Genomic DNA, 22,143 nt, shown 5'->3' on the forward strand with positions numbered 1-22,143 from the left:
TACACCTGAATCTTCAAATTCTCTTCTTAGAAGTCTCTCTTCTTAGCACTTGGAGTCATAGCCTCCACTTATTTTGCCTCATTATCATCATGAAGGACCAGGTCCATCTCCTCAATCTCAATTGTTTCACCCACCTTCTTCTTTCCTTTAGCAGCAACTTTCTTTTTACTCTCAACTAAGGCACTTTCTAGGTCAACCTCACTTTGTTTCCCCTAACTATTTGTAGTTTTTCCTCTTGTGGGAGGAGTCTCTATAGGGATAGAAGAGGTAGTCTTTCCATAGCAGTTTTAGAGATTTTAACTCCTAAACTTTTCTTCTATTTTGAATTGTAGCTATCAAACACCCTTTCAGTAGGTCATGGAGGGATTTTTTCCTAGATAGAACATGTTCTTAGAACCTCTTCCTCAGCCAAACCAGCCCCTCTGCTGCACTAGCATCTCGATGCCCACTTGCTCATTATTCTCTTAAACTCTCTTCTTCCTCAACAGCCTCCTCACTCCATAACATCGTAGCCCCTATTTCGTCAGTGAAACCATCAGGAGTAAGTGAAGACGATTCAACCACTACTCCTTATCCCTTTCCCCTCACATTTACTTTAATACCCTCTCTCTCTTTTTATTTTTACTTTTTATTTTTACCACCTAATTTTCCAAACTCAAACTCTATATCAACAATAGTACTAACAAGAATAAATCTTTTCTCAAGATTTTCAGCCACTTCAGAAATAACATTAGACGAAACCCCTCAGTTGCAGACTTGAAGGACTTATCTTATTTTTGGGGTTCCTCTGCTTGGCTTGCTTTTACTTTCTCATTTCGTTGCTTCACTTGTTCAATACCAGCAATAGTTTTACAAGAAAGCATTTTAACACACTCTTTCTTAGGTGTATGGGTGATCGAAGGTGTGGGTGATAATTCTTTAGGTGGTGATGTTGGGTTCTCAGTGATCTAGGGTTTTTCTGATGTGTTTGCCATTTGAATTTCTGTAGATAGACAAAGAAGGTTGAGAGAATTTTAGGCTTTGGAGGGACTTGGTCTTTTAGAAAATGAGAGATGAGAGAAGATGATGATTACAAATCAATATAAAGATAGGTAGGTTAAGTGTGTAGCGACACTGTTTGAAGTATAGAGATCTAATCACTTTGGGAGTTTAAGTTTGAAAAGACGTTGGACTCTTCCCAAGATTTCAAGTAATTATGGCGTGTAGTATTCCTTGGTGAAACTAGTTAGTTTGTAATGGATAGGTTCAAAATAATATGGGATTAAGTGGGACTCCTTTCAGATCATGATCCAAATATGGTTATTTCAAAATATTCGGAATGGAGAATATATACCTTATAATTTTGATAGATCAGGTTTTTCACTAAGATTTCTCTTGTAAGACTTAATCTTTTAAGAAAATAAGGGTAATGTCATTAGAGATCAGTGAGACATTTTAGCACATGGCACAATAGTATACTAACAAAAGTATGAGATTGGGCAATATCTAATCTAATTATTTTTAAAATTCACAAATTATTTAACCAATTATTGAGTTAGAACTAGTTCCCTTTAGGTGATCTTAATCATCCCTAATTCTAACATGTTCCTTTCAAAGAGATCTCTAATTAGAGCTTATGTGAAGATGTCAACTATTTGCTTCTCAGTAGCACAAAATTCCATAATGATCAAACCCTTTTCATAGTTATCCTTCAAAAAGTGATGCCTAACATCTATATGCTTAGTTCTTTTGTGACAAATCGGGTTATTTGTCATACTAATTGCACTATTGTAGTCACAAATGATGGGGATACAACCTACATAATTCCAAAGTCCATTAATTGCTATTTAATCCATAAAAATTGAGCACAACATGAGGCAACAACCATATACTCATCTTCAACAGTAGACAAGGCCAGAGATTTTTACTTTTTAGTGGACCAAGACACAAGACATGAACCAAGGAAGTGTGCATACCTAAAGTTCTCTTTCTATCTACAAGAAAACCTGCATAATCAGCATCAACATATCCCGTTAAATCAAAATTACTACCTTTAGGATACCATAGGAAAAGATCAGTGGTGCCTTTTAGGTATCTCAAAATCCTCTTGACAGACTTCAAGTGAGATTCCTTTTGATTTGCCTGAAATAAAGTACAAAAGCCTACATTGAAAACAATGTCAGGTCTACTAGCAGTAAGCTATAAAAAGGAGCCAATCATTCCCCTATACAACTTCTGATCAACAGATGAACCGGGTTCATCCAAATCTAATTTTGTGGCTGTTGATATACGAGTGTCAATTTCTTTGGAATCTTCCATTTTAAACTTTTTATGCAACTCTTTCATATACTTTTGCTAATGGATCATAGTTCTATTTTAATTTTGTTTAATTTGTAAGCCTAAAAAAATATTAAGCTCATCCATCATACTCATTTCAAATTCACTCCCCATTAGCTTAGCAAATTTTTTACATAACCTATCAGTTGTTTCTCCAAAGAGTATATCATCAACATATATCTGAACTACCAAGTGATCTTTACTTTTTTCTTTCAAGAATAGAGTGCTGTCAATTTTACCACTCTTGTAGTCATGATCAAGCAAAAATTTGGATAATCTTTCATACCATGCTCTTGGAGATTGCTTGAGCCCATAAAGTGCCTTGTCAAGTTTGTACACATGATTAGGAAATTCCTTGCTTTCAAAGTCAGGAGGTTGTTTGACAAACACGTCTTCCTTTAGATAACCAAAAAGGAAGCCACTCTTAATATCGATATGATAGAGAGTGAATTCCATTTAACAAGCAAAGGCTATAAGGAGTCTAATTTCTTCCACTATTGCAACTGGAGCAAAACTCTCATCATAGTCTACGCCCTCCTCTTGGCTATATCCTTGAACCACCAATATTGACTTGTTTCTTATAATTGTTATATCTTCATCAACTTTATTTATGAAGACTCATTTAGTGCCAATCACTATTATTTTTTCTTTGGGTCTTGGTACCAGATGCCAAACATGACTTCTATCAAATTGGTTAAGTTCATTCTGCATTGCATTCACCCAGTATGCATCAAAGCATCAAAAACATTTTTAGGTTCAATAAGAGATAAAAAAACATCAAAAGCGTAGAGATTCTTTAAAGAACATCTAGTTATGATTCCAGAGATTGGATCAATGATTATATTCCTAATGAGATAAGAACTTTGATACTTGTAAGGCTTCACAACCAACTGGTTTCCTTTAGATATTCCTTTAATGTTTTGCTGCTGAGGAACATGTTCATGGATAGGTTCCCCTCGAGGTTTGAGGATCAATTCCTCTCTGTTCAGTTCTCCCTGTCAGGTTGCCTTGGGTGGAAGGACCTTTCCATTACCTGTTTCTTCCAGTAGTGCAGCTTCAAGCTAGATTGTTATTTCATTTGTGTTTCTTACCAGTCTAATTTCTTCATCATCTGGTTCCTGCCTCTCAGTAAGAATGTTTGTTTCATCAAAAACAACATGTACAATTTCTTCTACACACATAGTTCTTTTGTTATAAATCTTATAAGTTTTACTATGTGAAGAATATCCCAAGAATACTGCCTTATCACTTCTGGGATCAAACTTACCTAGGGAGTCTTTTCCATTGTTGTGCATAAAGCACTTGCATCCAAAGGCCCTAAGATGAAATATATTTGGCTTTGTCCGTTTAAGTAACTCATAGGGAGTCTTCTCAATAAGTGGTCTAGTCATGCACCTATTTATGATGTAACATGCAGTGTTCACACCTTCGGCCCAGAAGCTATAAGGCAATTTACTAGCAATTAGCATAGTCTTAGTCTTTTCCTTCAATGTCCTATTCTTTCTTTCAAATACTTCATTTTGTTTGTGGAGTTCTAGGAGCAGAAAAGTTATGATCTATGTCATGCTCATCACAAAATTCAAAAAATTTAGCATTCTCAAATTCAGTACCATGATCAGACCTAGTTGATGCAAGTTGATTACCTAGTTGTTTCTATGTTTTTCTAACAAAAGAAGTGAACATGTCAAATATGTCATCTTTAGATATTAAAAAACAGTGTCCAAGTAAACCTAGAGTAATCATCAACAAGCACCATAACATACCTTTTACCACCTCTGCTCATTGTCCGCATTGGTCTACGGAGATCCATATGGACTAGTACGATCGACCTGGTAGTACTTACCATTTTCTTGATTTTAAAAGAGGATCTTACCTCATTCACCCTTGCACAAGCCTTACAAACTTTATTTTCCTTGAACTTAATGTTAGACAGCTCTATCACCAAGTCCTTGTATGCTAGTTTATTGAGTTTGCTTAGACTTGCATGTCCAAGTCTCTTGTGCTAAAGGATGGGATCATTGTCCAACACACCTAAGAAAGTGAGTTCATTATCTAAAAGTGTGGACAGATCTACCAAATATATGTTATTTACTCTTTATTCCTGCAAAATTATTTTTTCAGTGTTAAGATTTATCACAGAATATTTTGTAGAGATAAAAGCTACAATATTACCTTTATCATGTTGTTGTGATACACTTATTAGACTATATTTCCATATATCTATCAAATAGACATTCTTAATAGAGTGAGAGTCAGACTTACCCACCTTTCCAACACCAATGATCTCACATTTCATTCAATTTCCAAAGGAGACATTACCTCCTTGAAGATCCTCAAGTGAAAGGAACTGGTTCTTGCTTCCTATCATGTGCTTTGGGAAGCCACTATCCATGTACCATATTTGACTACTCCCCTTCACTTGGACCTATAAAAGGAAATCAGGGTTTAGTCTTAGGAACCTGTCACGACCCAAAACTACGTGAGCGACACCCAGCACACTACCCGACACGAGTGAACCTGTCACGACCCAAATCTCCCTCCGTAAGATGTCGTGACGGCACCTAGTCTCTACGACTAGGTATGCCTAACAATTTGCAGAATAAAAGAAATGAAAACAGGATTCAACAACTAGACTACATTAGATAACTATAAAATGATAAGCTCTGCATGTACCATAACCAACACTCGGGTATAAACAATATTCCCAAAACCCGGTAGCCATAAGTCACAAGCTCTATGAATTATTCTAATTGTTCTATACATTAGTAACTAGAAGAAATAAAGGATGAACAAAATAAAAGGGATAGAGGGGGACTCCGAGGTTCGCGAACGCTGGCAGATATACCTTGAAGTCTCCAGAGCAACAGCAAGAAAGCAACTAATAGAGGGATTGATAGGAGGTACCTGAATCAGTGCACAAACCATGTGTAGAAGAGTAGCATGGGTACACCACTACAGTACCCAATAAGTGCTAAGACTAACCTCGGTAGAGTATTGACGAGGTCAGGTTAGGGCCGCACTGGTATATAATAAATAAGGTAGAAGAATATAGCAAGGTAATAAGAGACTGGAAATTTAACAAGGGAAAACCACAAAAAATAGCAACACAACACATAGGGATAAACAACAGGAGATCTCCCGAGATACCATCTCGTAGTCCCAAATTAAATATGTGTGGAGATCTGCCAAGGTACCGCCTCGTAGTCTCAAAAGTAAATGTGTAGGGGGATCTCCTAAGGTACCCACTCGTAGTCCCAAAAGTAAAAGTGTAGGGGGTTCTCCTGAGGTACCGCCTCCTAGTCCCAAAAGTAAACACAACTCGAAATGATGAATACAACAATTAACAGCAAAAAATCAACAGTTAAGTCTAATACAGATCAAGAAAAAATAGGAAAAATCAACTAAACATGCTGCACAAATTTCAAATAAGCATTCAAGACACGTAAACATGCAATATTAGGCTAAAACAGGGTAACTACAGATACTGGTATAACTCAATTAAGATGTAACAGGTTACTGCTCAGTAAAAACCGGATTTTACAACAATTATCCCGTGTATGCGCTCGTTACCTCATGTACACGACGCTCAGATATCACAAAAGTATCACAACAGTACCAAATCCTAAGGGAATTTTCCCCATACAGGGTTAGGCAAGCCACTTACCTCAAACCAAGCTCAATCAATCAGTAAGAATGCCTTTTTCATGATTTTTCGACTCCAAATATCCCAAATCTAGCCAAAAACAATTAGATACCATAAATATAATTATAAGAAACTAATCTAATTAATGAAATCAAGACTTTAGCAAGAAATTAGAAATTCTCCCTAAAAGGTCGACCTGGGTCTATATCTCGGAATTGCGTCAAAGTCACAAAATACAAACACTCATTCATTCACGAGTTCACTCGTACCAAAATTATCCAAATACGATATTAAAATCCAAATCAAAACCTAAAAACTTAGTTGAAGAACTTCTCCCATTTTTCCAAATATTTCAACCCAAAACCAAAATTAAAGGATGGAAACAACTATAGATTAATGAAATATAATCATAAATGAGTCAAGAGTCATTACACAATAGCTTTCTCTGAAAATCCCCCAAAATTTCATCCAAATCCGTGCTCTCTAACTCAAGTTATTATACAAATGGCCGAACCCTCGATTTTGAAATGTTATATTCTGCCCAGTGATCCCTTCTTCGCGAACGCGGAAGGACCCTCGCGTTCGCGAAGCGCAAACTTACTTCTGTCCAAAATGGCTCAATCGCGAGCGCAAAGGTCACTCATCTCGAACCTACGCAAATGTGTAGACAAAAAGGCCTTGAGACTCAGTTGACCAACTTTCACTACGCGAACGTAGGACCCTCATCGTGAACGCGTAGACCAGTTACCTTAGAGCTTCATGAATGCGGGACCTCCATCGCGAACGTGAAGCATAAAATCCCTCCTGAGTCCATTTCCTCTTCATGAACATGGAACTCTAGTCGCGAACACAAAGAAGGAAACCAAAACTAGAAATACAAGAAAATCTGCAATCTTTCACAAGTCAAAAATGATATGTCAACCACCTGAAATCAACCCGAGGCCCTCGGGACCTCAACCAAACATACCTATAAGTCCTAAAACACCATACGAACTTAGTCAAACCCTCAAAGAACATCAAACAACAACAAAAGCAAGAATTACCATCCAATCCAAACTTAATGAACTCTGAAACATCAAACATCTACAATAGATGCCGAAACCTATCAAACCACGTGAGATTAACCTTAAATTTTGCACACAAGTCATATTCGACATTACAAACCTACTCCAACTTCCGAAATCAGAATTCGACCCCGATATCAAAAAGTCCACTTCCAGTCAAACTTCCAAAAAAATTCAAATTTCGCTATTTCAAGCCTAATTCAACTACAGACCTCCAATTGACAATCCGGACATGCTCCTAAGTCCAAAATACCTAACGAATCTAACAGAACTGACGAAACTCCATTTCATAGTCATCTTCACAAAGTTCCAACTACGGTCAACATCCTAGAACTCAAGTTTCCCTTTTAGCGACTAAGTGTCTCAAAACACTCTGAAACCAAAAATAGTACCTCCAGGCAAGCAACAAAAGTAGAAAAAGATACCAGGAAAGCATTAAATAGGGTATCGAGGATAATACAATAAAAACGACCGGTCAGGTCATTACATCCTTCCCCCTTAAAACAATCGTTTGTCCTCGAACGAGTATAGAGACATACCTGAAGTGGTGAAAAGATAAGGATAACAGCTGCACATATCATGCTCGGTCTCCCAAGTCGCTTCCTCTACCGGCTGACCCCTCCACTAAACCTTCACTAAAGCAATGTTCTTTGACCTCAATTGTCGAAGCTGCCTGTCCAAAATATCCACCGACTCCTCTACATAAGGTAGATCCTTTTCTAACTGGACTGACTTGAAATCCAACACATGAGACGAATCGTCGTGATACTTCTAGAGCATAGAAACATGGAATACGAGATGAACTATTGCTAGACTGGGAGGAAAGGCAAGCTCATAAGCAACCTCCCCAGCTCGCTGCAACACCTCGAGTGTGCCAATAAACCTTGGGCTTAGTTTGCCCTTCTTTTCGAACCTCATAACACCTTTCATGGGTGAAACCCAGAGTAAGGCCCGCTCTCCAACCATGAATGCAACATGGCAAACCTTCCAATCCGCATAACTCTTCTGTCTAGACAAGGTTGTGCGAAGTTGATCCTGAATCACCTTAGCCTTCTCCAAGGCATCCTAAACCAAGTCTGTGCCTAATAGCCTAGCCTCGCGCGGCTCAAACCAACCCACTGGAGACCGATACTTTCTACCACACAAAGCCTCATACGGTGCCATCTAAATGCTCGACTGATAATTGTTGTTGTAGCCTCATACACGCACAGAGCATATCCTCTAGTATCTGAATAGTGCGCTCAGACTGTCCGTCTAATTGAGGGTGAAAAGTTGTGCTCAACTCAAATTGAGTTCTTAACTCATGTTGTACGGACCTACAGAACCGCGATGTAAACTACATACCCCGGTCAGAGATGATAGATACCAGCACGCCATGAAGCCTAACAATCTCACAGATATAAACTCGTGCCAGGTGCTCGGAGGAATAAATAGTCATCACATGAATGAAATGAGCTAACTTGTCAGCCTATCCACAATCACCCAAGCTGCATCAAACTTATGCTTAACCCATGGAAGCCCAACAACGAAATCCATAGTGATTTGCTCCCATTTTCATACCGAAATCTCTAGTTTCTGAAGCAATCCACCTGGACGCTGATGCTCATACTTCACCTGTTGGCTATTTAGAAATCAATCTAGATATTTCACTATGTCCTTCATCCTCCTCCACCAATAATGCTTCCTCAATCCCTAATACACCTTTGCGACATACGGATGAATGGAGTATCGCAAACTCTGAGCCTCCTAGGGAATCAAATCACGCAATCCTTCTACATTAGGCACACATAGCTTGTCTTGCATCCTCGAAGCACCATCATCTCCAATAGTGACATCCTTAGCATCATTGTGCTGAACCGTGTCCTTAAGCACAAGTAGATGGGGGTCATCATACTGATGTTCCCTAATACGATCATAAAGAGATGACTGGGAGACCACACAAGCCAAAACTCGACTCGGCTAAAAAATATCCTATATAAAAAACTGGTTGGCTAAGGCCTAAACATCCAATGCCAATGGCCTCTCTGCTATTGGCAGATATGCTAAGCTCCCACTCTTCGCCTTACGACTCAAGGCATCGGCCACCAAATTGGACTTCCCGGGATGGTATAGAATGGTGATATCATAATCCTTAAGCAGCTCTAACCACCTCCGCTAACGCAAGTTAAGATCCTTCTGCTTCAACAGATGCTTCAAACTCTGGTGACTGGTGTAGATCTCACAAGGGATACTGTACAAATAGTGTCGCCAAATCTTCAAGGCAAGAACAATAGATGCTAACTCAAGGTCGTGAACAAGATAGTTCTTTTCATGCACCTTTAGTTGTCTGGATGCGTAGGCAATCACCCAACGATCCTGCATCAGTATCGTGCCGAGACCAACCCACGACGCACCATAATATACAGTATAAGATCCTGAACCTGTAGGTAATACTAATACTGGAGCTGTAGTCAAAGCTGTCTTGAGCTTCTGAAAGCTCTCCTCACACTCCTCTATCCACCTGAATGGAGCACCCTTTTGGGTCAGCCTGGCCATAGGTACTACAATATGCAAGAAACCCTCTACAAATCAATGGTATTTCCCTGCCAAACTAAGAAAACTCTGAATCTCCGTAGTTGAGGACGGTCTGGGCCAATTCTGCACAACTTCTACCTTGTTTGGATCCACCTTGATCCCCAACTCAAATGACTTCACAAGGAACTCGTAATGACCATATCGAGTCCTAAAAGTAGTCTTCGAGATATCTAGCTACCGAATCTTCAATTGATGATAGCTTGAACGCAAGCCAATCTTGGAAAACACTTTGGCACCTTGTAACTGACCAAATAGGTCATCATTATGAGGCAATGAATACCTGTTCTTCACTGTAACTTTGTTCAACTGGTAATAATCAATGCACATATGCATAGAAACATCTTTTTTCTTCACAAACAAGACTGAGGCACCCCAAGGTGACACACTAGGCCGAATGAAGCCCTTATCAAGCAATTCCTGTAACTGATCCTTCAACTCCTTCAACTTAGGAGGAGCCACATGATAAGGAGGAATAAAGATGGGCTGAGTGGTCGACAATAAATCTACCATGCTGAGCAATAATAAATTGCCTCTGGCCTCAAAACCACTAAGAACAACTAAACACGACCGATACACACGGTCAACAACAATAGAATCTCCCACGGATGTAGACACATAAATAGGAGAACTCAATGAATCACAAGATACGCTCAAATATGGGGCAAAATAAAATGACACATATGAATAAATGGAACCTGGATCAAATAAGACCAACACATCTCTATGACAAACCGGAACAATACCTGTAATGACAAAGTTGGAAGAAACTGCCTCTATAAAAGCAGGAAGAGCATAATATCTAGCCTGGCCTTCTCTTTTAGGGCGACGTCTACCTCCCCGACCTCCACCTCGAGCTGGCTGAGCGAGTGGGGCGACAGCTGGTGCTGTAATTATAGCCTGAGGACCCGATAGAGCATGGTGCCTAAGAAGTCTGTGGAGGTGCACCCTCCTAAATCTGGGGCAACCCCTCACCATATGGCGAGTGTCGCCACAATCAAAACAAGCTCATAGAGGCCGTGGCTGCTGTGGTAGGCTCGGGCTAGGTATGTTGGACTGACCGCTAAAAGCACCCCGTGCGAGAGGTATGCTAGATATTAGCGGTGCAAAATAAAGCTCTTAGGGCCTAGGAGTTGCTGGAATACCATGGGCGGCTGGAAGTGCTGAGTGAACAGAGCAACTCACATAGCCCCTACCATGACGAACTGCAGCTGGGGCACGAGTATAACTATAAGAGCTAGACTCTCGAGACCTCTTGGCCTCTCTCTCCAGAGCAAGAATTCCCTCGACTCTCCTAGAAATATCCACAAACTGCTAGTAGGAAATATCCATCTCCAACTCCCGAACCATGCTAACCCGATGCTGGAATGGAGCCCCTCGATAAATCGATGGACCCTCTCTCGAACTGTAGCAACCAAGGCTGGAGCATGCCTAGCCTAATCACTGAAGCGAACCGCATACTCTGACACAATCATAGCACCCTGGCGCAACTGCTTAAACTCGGCGCCATGCATCTCTGAGACTCTGGGCAACATACTCCCTCAAGAACATATCCGAGAACTGAGTCCAAGTAAGTGATGCTGCCTCAGCCAGACCACCACTAATAGGCTACTCTTCTAAGCTGGAACGTAGTGAAAGAAACCCCACTCGACTCCGCTACACCCATAGTAAGGAGGATACTTATTATACCTCTCGAGTCTGAGCTCCTCCTCCTCAGAAGTTGTTGCCCTAACCTCAAGCAAAACTAGAGCTACCGACTGTATCAGTATAATCTCTTGAACCTAGTCAACCTAAAGTCGCTGCTCTGGGGTACGTGCAGCCTAAGATGTGTTAGGAGAAAGTGGAATCAATTAAGCCTAAGCTAAGGTGCTGAACATGCTCATGGACTGTGCAAGGGTCTCCTAGAGAGCTGGTGTAGTAACAGGCATCTCAGGTGCCTGCATGTCACGCTCCAACCTTGGGGAGAGCGACCAGCGCTCAACCGAGTGGACCCTGTCGAGAAATCCTGTTAGACACTTCCTACCCAATTCGCTTATGATCAAGAGAAGGTGCGTTACTATTAGTTATATAGTGGAAAGGTCATATATATATTTATATATCAACATGACTAATTCATTTCTTTTTACTACATCATTGCTAAATTCCAAATTACATACACTTTACGATTAAGTGGAACAAGAGTCCAAAACAAAACACAATTCGCCTAACCTTTCTAGCACCCGTACACAACTCATATAATGTCTATGTAGCCTCAAAACGTAGGTATGATAATGTTGGCGACAAGACCCCGTCTATACCTCAAAACGTGGTAACAATATGAACAAGAGATATAATAAATGACCCCGGGATGAAATGGGTCGCACCAAGACTGCTGAGGCAAGGATGCACCACTAGCTGCGATCAACACTATCTGCTATGGAACTACCTACATCCATTTATAGATGTTGCACTCCCAACAAAAAGGACGTTAGTACTGCCGAATAGTACTAGTATGTAAAGCTAAGACACCATCATAATATAATGAACAATAAAACAAAGGGGAAACCATCATGATGTACAATAAGAGATTTAAACACTACTAAAACATCAAGTAAGGATCACATAAGTCTCAAATAGATTTCCAACTTATTAGATCGGTAATCTTTAGAGCCATATGCCACAAGCCACAATACCACCGTGTTCTTACACGGAGTCCGATCTCGACCCGATTGGCTAGGTTACCTCATTTGAGACATCAACCATATCCACAATTTCAATCATGATTTCCAGCACAGTTACCACCATGTGTGCGGCATGAGGTCCGATAACGGCCCGATCGGCTAGGCCATCTCACTTGAGACATCACCCTTTCAATCAATCATCTCACTTTATATTTCTTTCCCATCATTTAATACATTGGCACGAGTGGCCTCATTTATTAAGTTATTTTGTCACTTGGTCGTATTTCACAATTCAAGTTTCCCTTTTTACACATTCAATATCATTATCATCGGTAACGATAAGGCCTATCATATAAAGCATTTGTACACATAAGGGAGAAACTTGGAGAATCCTAAGCACATAGAGGCTTTCATACAAATTTCCATAACAACCTTTATTCTATTCTTGACATGAATGCTTACCCTGTCTCAACACATATTCCACATTTTAAACACATCCTCAAATGGCATGATGACATGATAAACATTTAAAGCAAATATTGAACATGTATCTTTCAACATAACACATTATGGCAATGAATTCTAGTGTGATCAATTTCGGGACTTGCACCAACTACACAAACACCAGGGGTTTCGATTCTAAGAAGAAGGGGGTTTAGCCATACATACCTCAATTGAGCTCCCCTAAACATTAAGATGTTCCGGAATATTAGCAACTTCAACCTATTTTAATAATATAGAAAAATTGAACCAAAAATTAGGAAAGTGATCATGATTCTATCTCAATTGATCATTTTATCAAACACTATGTGTGCATTAAGGTTTCATTGCCCTTTTTATGAAAAACTACACCAACCTACACTCCATTCTTTTCCATCTTTTACTCATAACCTCCCCGTATACCTTAAGAACACATGCATGCAAGGTAAGAACTCCCATCCCCATGAATTACCTTATTAATGCCCCCTTCTAGATACATTTTGGAGTTAAGAGATTGGGTGATGGAACCTCACCTCTTGTGAAGAAGACCTAGGTTACTTTCCTTGATAATCTTTAAAGGTTTAAGCAAGAATTGAAGAGTAGTTGTTGAAGATCACTCTCTCACTATAGGGGCTTTTATCTCACTCTATAGTATTAGAAAATAATCTCAAAATAGACTATGGCATATGGTTTATCAATATAGGATCAGGTTTAAAAATTAGAATTTAGGAGCCCCGACACAGATCTGCGGTCTGCTAAATGGGTCGCACAATGGCCCTTTGGAATTGGGACTTTCTACTTCGGTCTGCGATCTGCAAACATGTTTTGCGGTTGCATAATTCACCGTAGAACCACTACTTAAGATCATCCATCCTCTAATGAGTGTCAAGGTCCACTATTTGAAACTTATGCAGTTCGGTTTTCATACCACACACTAGAAGCCCCAAATTTGGATAACTCCCTAAATTTCCAAAATTTTTGCTAGAGTTCCTTTGTAATTAGGCCTATCCACATGTCAAAGAGCTCCAGAAACAAATCTTACAAGTATATGCACAACCCAACAATGTAACAAAACTCATAACAATACCAACTGTGGCCTCATAAGCAACATATAATCGAAAGCAACACCTTTACATTAACTGAATAAGTGATACAAAAATTCATAGGCGACAAGTTCATAAAAATAAAGGATTACACAACTATTCAAACAAGTGAGGGTACTTCTTTTTCATTTCATCCTCGGCTTCCCAAGTGGCCTCTTCAACCTGCTGGTTTCGCCATAACACTTTCACGAAGGCAATTTCTTTATTCCTCAACTTTCGGACTTGTCTATCAAGAAAGACAACTGGAATTTCTTCATATGACAGCTCTTCATTAACTTCAGTAGTCTCAACTGGAACGATAAGCGACGGATCCCCGATTACTTTCTTCAACATAGACATATAAAATATTGGGTGCACTAATGTCATCTCAGGTGATAGCTCAAGTTTGTACGCTACTTGACCAATCCTATGAATGATTCAGTACGGCCTGACATACATCAGAATCAATTTCCCTTTTCTTCCAAACCGCATAATACCCTTCATGGGGGAAACCTTCAAGAATACCCAATAATCTTCTTTGAACTCTAAGTCTCTGCGACGAACATCCGAATAGGATTTTTGATGACTCTAAGTAGTTTTCAACCGCTCTTTTATGATCTTAGCCTTCTCCATGTCCTGATGCACGAGGTCTGGCCCTATCAACTCAGCTTCCCCAATCTCGAACCACCCAATGGGAGATCTACATCTCCTAGCATACAATGCCTCAAATGGTGCCATCTGAACACTATCATGGAAGTTGTTGTTATAAGCAAACTCTATGAGTGACAGATGATCATCTCAGCTACCTTTGAAATCAAGAACACGAGCATGAAACATGTCCTCAAGCGTCTGAAAAGTCCGCTCTGCTTGCCCGTCGGTCTATGGATGGAAGGTTGTGCTAATATTTACCTTCGTAACCAAACCTTGCTGAAATTTCTTCAAAAATTTAGTTGTGAACTGATCCCCTCAATCGGAAATGATGGAAACTGGAGTGCCATGAAGCTTAACTATTTCCTTGATATATAACTAAGCATATTGTTCCGCTCTGCTGGTAGATTTAACTGGCAAGAAATGTGCTAATTTCGTGAGTCGATCCACGATCACCCAAATTGAGTAAAACTTTTGCGGAGTGTGCAGTAAACCTACCAACAAATCTATATTAATTACTTACCATCTTCCACATTGGAATTTCAATATTCTACGCCAACCCACCAGGACGTTGATGTTCGACCTTCACTTGCTGACAATTCGGACACCTTGCCACATTGTCTGCCACATCCCTTTTCATGTCATTCCACCAATAGATTTCCTTGAGGTCATGATATATCTTTTTAGAACCTGGGTGCACGAAATACGTGGAAATGTGAGCTTCCTCCAAAATTCTTTCCTAAAGACCATCAATGTCTAGAACACATATTCGTTATAGGTGCCATAGTGTACCATCATCCATGCCAAGAGATAAAGCTTTGGTCTTATGTTTCTGAATCCCCTCCTTCAGCTGTACCAAGAATGGATCATTGTATTGTTTCTCCTTGACCTCTGTCACAGTGATGATTCAGCCCTATTATGGACAATCATCCTCCTCTCTCCATCATTAGAGTCCGCAAGACAAATTCCCAAACTAGCCAACTGGTGAACCTCCCTGGCCAACGACCTTCAACATGCCTTTAGTCAGTCAAACTACCCATAGATTTTCGGCTAAGAGCATCCTCTACAACATTGGCTTTCCCCAGATGATATACAATATTGATGTCGTAATGCTTGAGCAACTCAAGCCATCTTCTCTGCCTCCAATTCAATTCCTTCCATTTGAAAATATATTGAAGGCTTTTTCGTTCCGTAAATACAACCACATGGACCCAATACAAGTAATGACGCTAAATCTTCAATGCAAAAACCATTCCAAGTCATGTGTTGGATAGTTCTTTTCATGATTCTTGAGTTGTCTAGTAGCAAAAGCTATAACCTTGCCATGTTGCATCAACACACACCCAAGCACGATCCTCGAAACATTACAATATACCACGAACCCATATGCACCCTCTGATAGAGTCAACACGGGCCCCGTAGTCAATCTTTATTTCAACTCCTGGAAGCTCCTTTCACAAGCATCAGACCATTGGAACTTAACCGCTTTATGCGTCAATTAAGTCAATGGAGAGGTAAGGGTATAGAATCCATCCACAAACATCCTATAATACCTAGCTAAGCCCAAGAAATGACAAACCCCTGTTGGAGTTGTAGGTCTAGGCCAATTCTTCACTGCTGCAACCTTTTGAGGATTAACCTTTATTCCTTCTCTGGAGACGACATGACCCAAGATTGTAACATATTCAAGCCAAAATTCACATTTCGAAAACTTCACATACAATTGGTGCTGATAAAGAGTCTGTAGAACTACCTTGAGATGATCGACATGGTCCTCTCGACTTCGTGAATATACAAGAATATCGTCAATGAAAACTATCACAAAGGAGTCAAGAAAAGGCTTGAAGACTCGATTCATAAGATTCATGAAACTTTCCGGGGCATTCCCTAAAAGACATCACTAGAAACTCAAAGTGCCCACACCGGGTCCTGAAAGTTGTTTTTGGAATATCCTGCTCCCTTATCTTTAATTGGTGATACCCGGACAGTAAGTCAATCTTGGAGAAGTACCTAGCACCATGTAATTGATCAAACAAATCATATATTCTTGGTAGAGGGTACTTATTTTTTATTGTGACTTATTGAGCTGTCGATAGTCAATACACATCCGTAGAGACCCATATTTCTTTCTTACAAAGAGAATCGGCGTGCTTCAAGGTGACACTCTCGGTCGGATGAAACCCTTCTCTAACAAATCCTTCAATTGTTCTTTTAACTCCTTCAATTCTGCCAGTGCTATTCTATAAGGTGGAATAGATATAGGCTGTGTGTTTGGCATCACATCAATCCCAAAATCACTCTCCTTGTATGGTAGGATCCCATGGAGCTCATCCAGGAATACATATGGGAACTCATTCACAATTGGCACAAACTCAAGTGTTGGTGCCTCAACATCAATGTCTGTAACATGCACCAAAAGATAGATACACCCCATGTTAATAATCTTCGTGGCCTTAAGGTAAAAAATAAACCTATTTTTTGGAACCACATTATCCCCCTACCATTTGACAACTAGTTCATTTGAAAATTCAAGCCTCATTATTCTAGTCTGGCAATCGATCTTGGCGAAACATGAATAAATCCAATCCATCCCCATAATTACATCAAAGTCGACCATCTCCAATTCAATGAGATCGGTCATGGTGTCTCGACCACGTACCGTGACAACACAATTTCTATAAATCTGCGGGGCCATAATAGAATCACAAACCAGAGTAGAAACAGATAACGACTCATGAAGCTGTTTTAGTTTTATACTGAATTCCATAGCAACATAAGGACAAAACATAGGACAAGGTAGAACCGTGATCAATAAAGGCATACACATAAGAAGATTGGACAGTTAGTATACCTGTGACAACATATAGAGAAGACTCTGCCCTTTGGAGACCACTCATAACATAGAAATGACTAGGTCCTCCTGAACTCTATGCACCACCCCTAGCTTCACCACACCCTGCTGGTGCTGGAGTGTGTCGAGCTGGAGGGATTGCTGAAGATGTAGTAGCTGTAGAACTGGATGGCTGTGTTGTCCTCTTGCCCGCACCCTGGCGGGATGCATGACACTTCCTCTGAATATGCCCTCTCATCCCACACACATAACATACTAGCAGGTCCATGTACCAAATTCCCAAGTTCATCATCCCACATTCGGGGCATGGGGGCCTCTGCTGCTAGTAGAATCTCCCTCCCGATCGACCTTGCTGGTGGGGTCTCCTGCTTCTCTGATTGGGCCTGAAATGACTCCTCTACTACTGAATGTGCACTGCCGGTGGTGCACAAGCTTAAGACTTAGCATAGGACTGAGATGGCCTTGACTATCCTCCCCTAAAAGCTAATCTTCCCCCACCAAATGCATCTCCAAGATGGCCCGCGGATCGGGCCTTACTTCTACCCTCTCTCTCCATCATGTTCTTCAACTTGCAGGTCTCTGTAGCTTGAGCAAACGCAACCATTTTTTCATAGTTCATATCAGAATTAAAAGCTGTTGTGGCAGCCTTATTAATAAGCAAAGCGCTAAGGCCCTGCACAAACCGACGCACTCTGGCATCCATGGTGGGTATCATGTGAATGACATATTTTGACAGGCGTGCGAACTCCATGTGATACTCCCATACACTCCTACTACCCTGTTTAAGTTTCTCAAACTCTGCGGCACAGGCTGCCAATAAATGGTCCATGAAAGCATCTACAAACTCACTCCACCTCACCGGAGGGCTCCCCTCCTCACGAGCATCCTCCCACATCTCAAACCATGAATATGCCACCCATTTCAGGCAATAGGTGGCCAACTTCACTCCCTCCGTCTTAGTAGCGCGCATAACTCAGAGAGACTTATGCATCTCATCAATGAAATCCTTAGGGTTTGCCTTGGGATTAGTACATGTGAACACTGGAGGATCTAACTAGAGAAAGCTATTCACCTAGAACCAGTAGAATCCCCTTGTTGGCTAGAAAATGTGGGTGCAATATTCGACCTTTGGGCCTGAGAGTTCACTAACTGAGTCAACATCTGGATAGCTCCCCTAAGATCCCCATCAGAAGTACCAGAACCGAAGCTGGGGCTGGAGGTGGAACAGGAATATCGGCGGGAAGGATCGTTGCACCCTCAGTAGAATTAAGGACTGGTGCAATCTGTTCCGGTGTAGAATAATCAGGGAGTGTAGTAGTAGGAGGGTTATCCTCACCCGCATCATCAAGTAGAGAATCAACAGCCACTCCTGGGGTGGCATTGGCTTTTTGGCCAATTCTTGTTTTCTTCCTAGGTGCCATTTACTGAAAGTTAAAGCAATGCATAAGTTAGAGGAGAATAGACTCACATTCAGCTCTATCGCACAATATAGAACAACAAAGAAGGGTATTATTCCTAAATGTTGAAGTATCCCCCTAATTTTAGATATGATTGACAACACACCTATAAGAAGGGCTCTACTAGACATGGCTCAGAGACATCCTAGGAAACTTTAAAACCTTAGGCTATGATACCAAGTTTGTCATGCCCCAACCACGGGGAGCGCGATCGGCGCTCAACCGAGGGGACCCGGTCGAGCAAGCCTGTTAGACACTTCTTATCCAACTCGCTTATGATCAAGAGAAGGTGCGTTACCTTTAGTTAAATAGTGGAAATGTCATATATATATATATATATATATATATATATATATATATATATATATATATATATATATATATATATAAACATTACTAATTCATTTCATTTTGGTACATCATTGCTAAGTTCCAAATTACATACACTTTACGATTTAGTGGAACAAGAGTCCAAAGCACAACACAATCCACCTGACCTTTCTAGCACTCATACACAACCCACATAATATCTACGAAGCCTCTATAGATGCAAAACATAGTTATGATAATGTCGGCGACAAGGTACCGGCTATACCTCAAAATGGTATCAATGTGAATAAGAGATATAATACATGACCCCGGAATGAAACGGGGCTCACCAAGACTGTTGAGGAGATGATGCACCACTAGCTGTGATCAACATTGTCTGCTATGAAACCACCTACATCCATTTAAAGATGTAGCGCTCCCGGCAAAAGGAATGTTGGTACTGTCGAATAGTACTAGTATGTAAAGCTAAGACACCATCTTAATTGAATGAACAATGAAACAAAGGGGGAACAATCATGATGTACAATAAGTGCTTCAAACAATATTAAAACATCAAGTAAGGATCACATAAGTCTCAAATCAATTTCCATCTTATTAGGTTGGGTAATCTTTAGTGCCATATGCCACAAGCCACAATACCACCATGTTCTCACATGGAGTTTGATCTGGATTCGATCGACTAGGTCATCTTACTTGAGATATCAACCATATCCACAATTTCAATCATCATTTCCAGCACCGTTACCACCTTGTGTTGGCAGGGCGTCCGATCACGGCCCGATCGGCTAGGCCATCTCACTTGAGACATCATCCTTTCAATCAATTATCTCACTTTATATTTCTTTCCCATCTTTCAATACATTGGCAGGAGTGGCCTCATTTATTAAGTTATTTTTGGCACTTGGCCATATTTCACAATTCAAGTTTCCCTTTTTACCCATTCAATAACATTATCATCGGCAACGATAAGGACAATCATATAAGGCATTTGTATACATAAGGGAAAAACTTGGAGAATCCTAAGCACATAGAGGCTTTCATACAAATTGGCATAACAATCTTTATTCGATTCTTGATTGAATTCTTAACCTTTCTCAATGCATATTCAACTTTTTAAACACATCCTCAAATGGCATGATGACATCATAAACATTTAGAGCAAAAATTGAACATGTATCTTTCAACAGAACACATTATCGCAATCAATTCTAGTATGATCAATTTTGGGACTTACACCAACTACACGAACACCAGGGGTTTTGATTCTAAGAAGAAGAGGGTTTAGCCATACATACCTCAATTGAGATCCCCTAAACTTTATGATGTTCCGGAATATTAGCAACTTCAATCTATTTTAATAATATAGAAAAATTGAACCAAAATTTAGGAAAGCGATCATGATTCTAGATCACTTGAGAATTTTATCAAACACTATGTGTGTATTAATATTTTAATGACCCTCTTTATGAAAAACTACACCAACCCACAACACCATTCTTTTCCATCTATTACTCACAACCTCCCTATATACCTTAAGAACACATGCATGCAAGGTAAGCATTCCCATCCCCATGAATTACCTTATTAATGCCCCATTCTAGCTACATTTTGAAAATACGAGATTGGGTGATGGAACCTTACCTCTTGTGAAGAAGACCTAAGTTGCTTTCCTTGATAATCTTCAAAGTTTTAAGCAAGAGTTGAAGAGTAGTTGATAAAGATCATTCTCTCACTCTAGGGCTCTTTCACTCACTCTGTAGTATCAGAAAATGAGCTCAAAATAAACTATGGCATATGTTTTATCGTCAAAGGATTGGGTTTAAAAATTAGAAATTAGGAGCCCCGACACAAACTGTGGTTGCATATGCGATGGCATAATGCATATGCGGTCCGCAAAATGGGCCGCATAATGGCCCTCCGAAACTGGGATTTTCTACTTTGGTCTGCTACCAGTCTGCTGTCCACAGGCCTGTCCTGCGGTCGCATAGTACGCCTCAGAACCACTACTTGATAAATCTCGAGGCTTGATATGCAATCAAAGTGAAGCTCGGGAAATTGTTCTGCGGTCGCATAATGGGCCGCAAAAGTAATATAAAAAATAACCCAAATGACTGCCACACTCTACGTCCAATATGCAGCCCGTAGAGTGATTTTGCGACCGCTTAGTGGGCCACATAAGCCTAACACGGCACCACCAAATTTTGGGTTTTTAAGCAAACTTTTACGGGGCCTTACATTGCACTCTGATTGGAGCTACTAGTGGCTCCTCTATAACAGCTCGTGTGGGTGCTCTGGCTGCACTATATGGACGTCCTCGGCCTCTACCCCGGCACAGACCTCTCGTGACTCTAGCAGGGGGTGCAGGTGTCAGGTCATTAGATTCGCCTATACGCGCCCTCACCATCTATGAGAGAATAGAAGACAGAAGTTTAGAATTTCGAAGTTAACAATTTCGCCCGACAAGGAATCAAGGAAGTAAAATTTTCCTAACAGTTCAGAAGTATCCCGAAGATAAGTACAGACGTCTCCAGACCAATTTGCGAGACTCTACTAAACCTGCTTGTAACTCACTACATCTATGAACCTAGAGCTCTAATACTAACATATCACGACCCAAATCTCCATCCATAAGATGTCGTGATGGCACCTAGTCTTTACGACTAGGTAAGCCTAACAATTTATGGAATAATAGAAATAAAAATAGGATTCAACAACTAGACTACAACAGATAACTATAAAATGATAAAATGTCACTCGGCATGTACAATAACCAACATTTAGGTATAAACAATATTCCGAAAACCTGTTAGCCACAAGTCGCAAGCTCTATGAATTTCTCTAACTGTTCTATACATTGGTAACTAGAAGAAATAAAGGAGTAACAATATAAAAGGGATAAAGGGGAACTCCGAGGTGTGCGGACACTGGTAGATGTACCTTGAAGTCTCCGAAGCAGCAGAAAGCATGCAACTAATAGAGGGGTTGATAGGAGGTACCTGGATCTACATACAAAACATATGTAGAAGAGTAGCATGAGTACA

The 22,143-nt window shown here is 40.3% G+C and overlaps 1 protein-coding gene across 1 annotated transcript; it reads right to left on the reverse strand.

The window, feature by feature from the left end:
- Nucleotides 1–13,933: 13,933 nt before the first annotated feature.
- LOC138879299 (uncharacterized) lies at nt 13,934–16,898 on the reverse strand. The gene is made up of 5 exons (XM_070158904.1): nt 16,646–16,898; nt 16,044–16,279; nt 15,257–15,314; nt 15,073–15,154; nt 13,934–14,243 (listed from the first exon to the last, which is right to left on the reverse strand). The coding sequence occupies exons 1-5, from the start codon at nt 16,896–16,898 to the stop codon at nt 13,934–13,936; spliced, it is 939 nt and encodes a 312-aa protein (XP_070015005.1).
- Nucleotides 16,899–22,143: the final 5,245 nt, after the last annotated feature.

The sequence above is a fragment of the Nicotiana sylvestris genome, chromosome 10, assembly GCF_000393655.2.
Source record: "Nicotiana sylvestris chromosome 10, ASM39365v2, whole genome shotgun sequence".
NCBI classification, from domain to species: Eukaryota; Viridiplantae; Streptophyta; class Magnoliopsida; order Solanales; family Solanaceae; genus Nicotiana; species Nicotiana sylvestris.

Excerpts from the sequence above, each read along its gene's own strand:
- LOC138879299 (XM_070158904.1), bottom strand. The coding sequence starts at position 16,898 with ATGGGGTGTATCTATCTTTTGGTGCATGTTACAGACATTGATGTTGAG. Across the intron at positions 16,280-16,645 it reads GAAGGATTTGTTAGAGAAGG|TTTTCATTGACGATATTCTT; the intron begins GTTTCATCCGAC and ends CCTTTGTGATAG. Across the intron at positions 15,155-15,256 it reads ATCTCTTGGCATGGATGATG|GTTCTAAAAAGATATATCAT; the intron begins GTACACTATGGC and ends TCGTGCACCCAG.